General features: G+C 38.6%; 1 protein-coding gene across 1 annotated transcript; it reads left to right on the top strand.

The window, feature by feature from the left end:
- Positions 1 to 5,664: 5,664 nt before the first annotated feature.
- Positions 5,665 to 7,450, top strand: LOC117614090. Its single transcript, XM_034342779.1, has one exon. The coding sequence runs from the start codon at positions 6,028 to 6,030 to the stop codon at positions 6,535 to 6,537; it is 510 nt and encodes a 169-aa protein (XP_034198670.1). The 5' UTR covers positions 5,665 to 6,027; the 3' UTR covers positions 6,538 to 7,450.
- Positions 7,451 to 8,254: the final 804 nt, after the last annotated feature.

An 8,254-nucleotide genomic window follows, 5' to 3' on the forward strand; every position in this document is an offset into this window, starting at 1 on the left:
AGAGGTTTTTCCTGGTTGGGTTTTTTCCTAATACCATTGGGTACAAAAATCCTTGTGTTAATTTACTTATGCTGCAAGATTTTATTAGTTAGATTTGGGATTGACATCCTTGTCCAATCATATTCCGGTTATCTATTTACTCTACCTGAGGCACGATTTCAATTGGAATTAGAGCAGGTCTCTAAGATTTTAGAGAGATCCTATGGGTTACTCAGGATGGAACCACATTATGGGCCTTCTTCACATCCTCCTCAGTTCAACGATGAAAACTATGGAGAATGGAAAGCTAGGATGCAGGCCTATATCTGAGCACAAGGAGATGATGTTTGGGACTGGTTTTGGAAGGATATGTTGCACTTACCAAGACTGAGAGAACTGTTAAGAAATGGAAGATTGAGACAAAAGATGGTGTAGAAGAGAAAGATATTGTGGTTAGTGAATTTCAAATTCCCAAGCCTAAGATAGAATGGACTGCTGAAGAAAAGGCTATGAGTGTTTATAATCAGAAGGGCATACATGCCATATTTGCTGCTGTGTGTTCCGAACAGTTTGCACATATCAGAAATTGCAAGACATCAAGGGAAGCATGGGGATAACCTTATGATTGTTCATGAGGGGAATAACAAGGTCAGAAAATCAAAGCTGCAAAGACTTATATCATAGTTTGAAAAACTCGAAATGGGAGAGGAAGAACCTTATGTATTGGGATAGTAAATAGTTGTGCAAGCTTGGGAAAAGTTATTCCATAAGTGGAAGTAGTAGAAAAAATTCTGAGATCATTGCCTGTCAGACTTCATCCCAAGAAGACTGCCATAGAAGAGGCAAGAGATATAGATACTTTATCTCTTGCTGATCTTAGTGGAGCCTTGCAAACCTATGAGTTAGAGTTGCGTCCTGTAAAGAAGGCCAACATGAATTTAGCATTAAAAGTTATAAAAGAAGAAGATGATGATTGTAATGAGATTGATATGAAGCAACTTGCCTTAATCACTCGTCATTTTCAAAAGCTACTGAAGAAGCAAAATTCTAAAGGAAGTGGTTCAAGTACAAGATCTCCTATAAACAAGACGTCAAAAGATGGGTCTCAAAGATTCATTCCCAAGTCTGAAGGAAGGAAGTGTTATGCATGTTCAGGGTATGGACATGAAGACAAAGAGTGTGCAAACACTATCTCTAAACAAAAAGAGGAGAAGAAAGCCATGAAAGCCTCTTATAATTCTTGGAGTGATAGTGAGTCAAATATGTTTGAGGTTGAGGAGGAAGAGATTGCTTTTGTTGCCCTTGAAAACAATGATGAATATGATGATTCATATGAGGAGGACGTAGTTATTGAAGAAACCAGAGAAAGGTACAAGGAATTGTATCTTAACTTTGACAAAGTGAAGAAACAAAATGATGGACTCAAGATCAAAGTGTCAAAAAAAAAGGATGAGTGGCAGAGGACTGAAACATCTCTTCGATCCCAAGTCAACAACTTACTTGCTGAGAGAGACTTGTTGAAGGAAAAGCTCAAGGAAGCTGAGAAGAAATTGCACAGATTGATCATATAGGAGCCGATAAACTTGACAGAATGATTGAAATGGGTAAGCCAAATGGTGACAAAACAAGTATTGGCTTTAAACCCTCATCTTCAACTAATTCTGTGACTAAATTTGTTAAACCTATTATAAACCCTAACAGTGTTGCTTCTGATATTGCCTCTAAAAATATGAATGCAACTATTTTACATGATAATGTTATGACTAGTTTTGTGCCAAAAAGGTTTAATCAAGTGTGTCATGGTTGTGGTGAAACAGGTCATATTAGGCCAAGATGTCAAAATAGAGTTAAAAAGTTTAACAAGTTTAATGCAGAAAATCTTCAAAATCAAATTTCAAAGTTAGCAAAAGAAGTTAGCAGATTGTCAACTTTAATGCAATCTGGAACAATGAAGCAGAAATGGATATGGAAGAAAAAGGAACAAGCTGGATCAAGAAAACAAAAAGTTCAAGAGAACTTACTATGTTCCTTAGCTATCACTTCTAACATAGATGAGACTAATGTTGTTTGTATGGTTGCAATTACATCTCTAAGTGCATGTCTCAAAGACAAATGGTACTTTGATAATGGTTGTTCTAGACATATGACAGGTGACAAAAATTGGTTTGAATCTTTCGTCGATATGAAGATAAGTGGGTCTGTAACTTTTGGTGACGGTAAGAAAGCTTGCATTTTAGTAAAGGTACTGTCAAGATTATTGGCTTACCTCCCTTAAATGATGTTATACTTGTTGATGGACTAACTACTAATCTGTTGAGTTGTCAGTTATGTGATGAGTTTGGAGAAGTTAAATTCAACACCAAAAATTGCATAGTTAGTGATTTAAGGGGCAAACAAGTTATATGTGCACCAAGATCAAAAGAGAATTGTTATTGCACTAGCACGGACAATTCAAATTTGTGTTTAAGGGCAGCGGATGATCAAGTGGAGTTATGGCACAAAATTAGATTAGGGCATGTGAATTATCGAGATTGGCTCAAGTTGTCAAAGAAGTCTTACGTTCGTGGACTACCATCACTAAGTGGAAAGCCTGAAGGAGTGTGTGGAGGATGTCAAATTGGGAAGCAAACTAGGACAGCTCACAGTGCAACTACGTTCATTGGAACCAATAGAATTCTTGAGCTTATGCATATGGATCTGGTAGGTTCAATGTCAACTCACACCATTAGTGGTAAGAAATACATTCTTGTTTTAGTTGATGACTTTTCAAGGTATGCTTAGGTAGACTTTCTTGTTGCTAAATCCAATGCATTTGATTCTTTTTCTAAAATTTGTTCTAAGATTCAAAATGAGAAAAATGATAAAGTAGTTCGTCTTAGAACAAATCATGGGACTGAATTTGAAAATGCATCTTTTCATGATTTTTGCAATACTAATGGAATTGCTCATGAGTTTTCTGCTCCAATAACACCACAACAAAATGGTGTTGTTGAATGATTGAGATGGGAAGAGTCATGCTAAATGCTGCAAATCTAGCCAAGCATTTCTGGGCTGAAGCTAATTGTACAGCATGTTATACATTAAATAGAGTGTATCTCAAACCAAATACAAGCACCACACCATATGAGCTCTGGAAAGGTAAGCAATCCAATGTAAGTCATCTTCGAATCTTTGGTAGTATTTGCTACATCTATAAGGATAGAGATTTTGTGGGAAAGTTTTATGCCCGTAGTGATACTGGTACTTTTCTTGGTTAATCCTTAAATTCCAGGGCTTATAGAATTTACAATCATCGAACCAAAATTGTCATGGAATCAATAAATGTTGTTATTGATGATTGTAAGACATATGAACCTTTTGATGAGTGTGTTGATATTACAGTGCCACAAAGTTTATCTAGCGTAAAGGAAGCTTCTACAATTGATCACAGTGACTTTGACATTCAAGACCACATTGCCACAACCGTTGAGACCAGCAATACAAGTTCACAAGTTCAACGTCGAGGAGTAAAACAGGTTCAACGAGATCATCAGGTTACAGATATCATTGGTGATCCCAATGCTCAAAGAATGACTCGAAGTCAAAAGGCTCAACTTACAGAAGAGATAAGCTATGTATGCTATGTATCTCATCTCGAACCAAAAAATGTCAAAGAGGCTGTTGTGGACAATGAATGGATCTTAGCTATGCAAGAGGAGCTCAATCAATTCACTAGACATGATGTTTGGTATCTTGTTCCGAGACCAACTAACACCAATGTTATTGGTACAAAATGGATCTTTAGAAACATGACAGATGAGAAGGGAAATGTTGTGAGAAACAAGGCAAGACTAGTTGCTCAAGGATATACTCAAGTTGAAGGCATTGATGTCGATAAAACATTTGCTCCAGTTGCTCGCTTGGAATCTGTTAGATTGTTGCTGGCTATTGTTTGTCATATAAAGTTCAAGTTGTATCAAATGGATGTCGAAAGTGCATTTCTAAATGGCTTGCACAAGGAAGAGGTATATGTTGAACAACCTATAGGATTTAAAGACCCTTTTCATCCTGATCATGTGTATCGGCTTAGAAAGGCTTTGTATGGCTTAAAACAAGCTCCTCGAGCTTGGTGTGAGAGATTATCCTCTCATTTGTTGCTGAAAGGTTACACCAAGGGCACAATTGATCATGATCTAATGGCTGCACAAATATATGTTGTCGATATTATTTTTGGTTCAACTTCAAATACCTTAATTTCTGAATTTACTGACGTCATGCAAAAAGAATTTGAAATGAGTATGAGTGATGAACTAACTTATTTCCTTGGATTACAAGTACAACAATTAAAAGATGGGATGTTTCTATCTCAAACTAAGTATGCGAAGGACTTGGTTTCAAAGTTTAGATTGGAAAGTGCAAAGCCAGTCACAAATCCCATGAGCACCACCACTAAGCTTCATAAAGATCTAACTGGAAAAGATGTTGACCAAACACTTTGCAGGAGCATGATAGGGAGTTTACTCTACTTAACTGCTAGTAAACCTGATTTATCATTTTCTGTTGGTGTTTGTGCACGATTTCGGTCTTGTCCAAAAGAATCTCATTTACTTGCTGTTAAAAGAATCATTAGATATGTAAGTGGTACTCTCAAATATGGAATTTATTACTCATCTGATTCCAACATTGAAATAGCAGGTTATTCAGATGCAGACTGGGTTGGAAATATTGATGATCAAAAAAGCACATCTGGTGGCTGTTTTTATCTTAGAAACAATATGGTTTCATGGCACAGTAAGAAATAAAACTATGTATCACTTTCCACAGCTGAAGCTGAGTACATCGCAGCCGGGAGTTGTTGTACTCAAGTTCTGTGGATGAAGCAAATGTTGTGTGATCATGGCTTTAATCAAGGTAAGCTGCTCATTTTTTAGGATAATCAAAGTGCCATAAATATTTCTTAGAATCCTGTTGAGCATTCCCGAACCAAGCATATTGATATCCGACATGATTTTATTTGTGAGTTGGTTGAAGATGGGGTTCTTCGACTTGCTTATGTGAATAGTGACAATCAACTTGCTGATATTTTTACAAAACCCTTAGATACTACAAGATTTGAACACCTCCGAAAGTCCATTGGCATTTGTAGTATCTTTTGAACAGCTAGGCTACTGTCTCAAATGCATCTCATTGTGTAACACATTGCATTTTATTTTTATTTTCATTTTAAAAAATCTTCAAATTTTTTTCTATATATTTTGCTTTTGTTTTGGTTGGTGTTCTTCACGGCTTGTTGGGAAATGAGCTAAACTCTCTTGAAATTGCTTCGTGTTTACTTGATCTTAGATTGACATATCTCTTCCCAAGGTGTTTACAACTGTGCATAATATTAAGATTGAACCTTTGAGATCAGTGGTTAAAATGGTCCTTTTGCTGAGTGCTTAGATTGCCAACCCATAAAAATTCTTCTTGCACTCTGTCAATATTCTTGGTGTGTGCCCTTGTGCAGAATTCAGCTGAGACCAAGTGAGCCATACATTGTCTTCGTTAGGCCATGCTTCTATGACACTTGGACCGACTCTGTGTGTGTGTAATTATATTTATAAATAAATAAAAAACAAAACAATGTTGTAAAGTATAAAGTAGTGGAGCCCACTTACTATTTGTTTGTAGACTTTGGTACATGATTGTATTGTAGATTCACGGGTGTTACTCACCCTTTGCCTATAAAAGGCTTCTGTCTTATGCAAAGAATGATACGAATAAAATTGCAGAGGTTTTTCCTCTGTTTCCTCCATCTCTTTTCTCTCATCAATTTCTCTCCAATTTATAACACGTTATCAGCACGACTCTAACCAACTGAGTTGAAGTTCTCTCAACAGCAATTTAATTTCAATTCCTCTTTCAAATGCATATTGCTCTCTGCTGGACTCTGATTCTCCACTCTCTTTTTCTCGTTCTGGAGCTTCTCCACAACTTCACTTACCGCCGTTTCAATTACCACCCACTCAGAGAAATAGACAACACATTCAGCAGCAGTCTTAGTCCCAGGCTCAGGCTCAGTCTAACCCAATGGTCCAGAACAGAGTGAGAAGCAACGCTCTCACCACTCGGCCTCTGGGTTTGTCGCCATCTGCATGGCCTCCTCTGCAACAACAGTACCAGAAAAATGGGTCTGGCATAAGAACTGTTTTCCTTGGAACCCAAAATGCTGGTGCCAAAAGGGAGTGCGCTGGAACTGGCGTCTTCTTACCTCGCCAAATCGGCACCCAATCTGAAACGAGCAAGAAGACCGGTTGCTCGATAGTTCTCGTTCCAGCTAGAGTTGTGCAGGCACTGAAGCTGCTGGGAGAGTCGAAGTCGAGCTGGAGGACTGACGAGGAGGTAATGTCAATATACGAAGGGTGGCTGGCCAAGCACGGCAAAGCCTACAACGGATTGGGGGAGAAGGAGAGACGGTTCCAGATCTTCAAGGACAACCTCAGCTACAAGCTCGGTCTGAACTCTCTGCTTCATCGGCGAACCGGTCCAATTTCCTGGGCACCAAGACCCGTGCTCAGAAGAGGAGGCTCTCCAAACTAGTCATGCTGCACCAGAATTTAGCCGAAGAATTGCATCTTTAGCAGGGAATTCTGAAGCAAATGCAGGTGGAGAGGGCATGTTGCCCAACATCACGTGACTGGCCTTTGCAGGTTCAACCGGACCAAGTTCTACCTCACTGTTAACAAAATCTTAAGTCTGCCTTTGCAATCCCTCGTCGTCGGAGCGACCTCTCTTCAAGACCTTGAGCGCGGCCTCCCTGCTCTTCTCGACCTTTCCGACCGCGATCTCTACGCTCTCCATGATCTCTACGCTCTTCTGGTAAATGGCTGACCCATGAACTCATAAGATCAAGAATCTCTGAGTTAGGCCTCAACTTTTGTCTGTAGAGATTGGTTAATGTGGAAATGAAGCCATCATCAACATGGGTCACAAAGCGTGGATAAGCGTATAAATCTATGTCCAGGTTTTGAATTTTGCGCTTGATGGCCTCAGATTTCTTCAGTAAATTCTATTCAGCAGCTCGGCTGCCTCTTTGCTTGGAAGAGCTCAGCTGCTTTGGTGAGCTTGTGGTGTGGGTCATGTGGACCTGTGTGGTTGGTTGGCAATCAAACTAAAAAAAAAAAAAAACAAAACAAAACAAAACAAAACAAAAGATGAAGCAGTCTGCGCTGGACATGAGTCAGCACCAGAACACAAGCCTGTGATTGCGGATAGGAACATTTCCTATGTTAACATGAAAGCCACAAGAAGGGCCCACACCATAGGTTTCTCCCACTACAACAAGCTCAGCAACCGGATCTTCAATTTCAACCAAAGGGTCAACGCAAGACTGGTGGAGCATGTGGTGGACATGCGAGGTACCTAACTTTTGCCTACCTAACCAGCATTTCACAATACAGATAATTGTCTTTACTTTATCTATTCTGCAATTATTATTTACTGTATGGTGTAAGTTTATTACCCATACGACAGTATTTATTTAAAAGGGTGGTGCGGGTTTATCGCCCACGCCTTTATTTTTATTTAAATGTATGGAGCAGAATTAGTACCCATACAAGCACGTTTACTTTACCGCACATTTAAAGTATGGTGTGGGATTAACGTCCATACAAGTAATTTATTTACCAGTAAATTTATTTTATGGATTAATTGTGCTGTATGATGAGTTCTTACAGTATACAGATCAGGACCAGAAGTTCCTTGATCCTCATCATACAATTACATCAGGACTTGAAGATCCTTGATGATGATATTGATATGAGAACTGGCAGTCTCTCCGGTACTATACATGTAAACAAGAGATCGGACTTGAAGATCCTTGATCCTTGATCCTTGACATGTAAATAAGGACCTAGAGTTCCTTGATGATGCAACAGTACCGTATTGATTAAAAGTGCCGTACACATGAATAATAACTGTACTGGCAAATGTACTGCACATATGAATAGATATGTATTCATGACTTGATGANCAGTACTATTCACATGAATAGTGACGTATACATAAATATTAACCATTTTGGGAAAACCGTCACTATATACAAAATGGAACCTGCAGTTCCTTAAACTCATGGATAAATAGCTAAATGAGATGCCAGAAGTTCCTCAAAATATGGACAATTATGTAAGGGCTTGAAGTCCCGAAATATGTATATAAAATTGTAAAAATGTCCATACCATGAGAATATGTGATTTTGGCCTGAAGTTCAAAATCTGACAAGTGTTGGGAACCTAACGTTCCAACTGTTAAAAGGACA

The sequence above is a fragment of the Prunus dulcis genome, chromosome 1 (genome assembly GCF_902201215.1).
Source record: "Prunus dulcis chromosome 1, ALMONDv2, whole genome shotgun sequence".
In the NCBI taxonomy this organism is placed as follows: Eukaryota; Viridiplantae; Streptophyta; class Magnoliopsida; order Rosales; family Rosaceae; genus Prunus; species Prunus dulcis.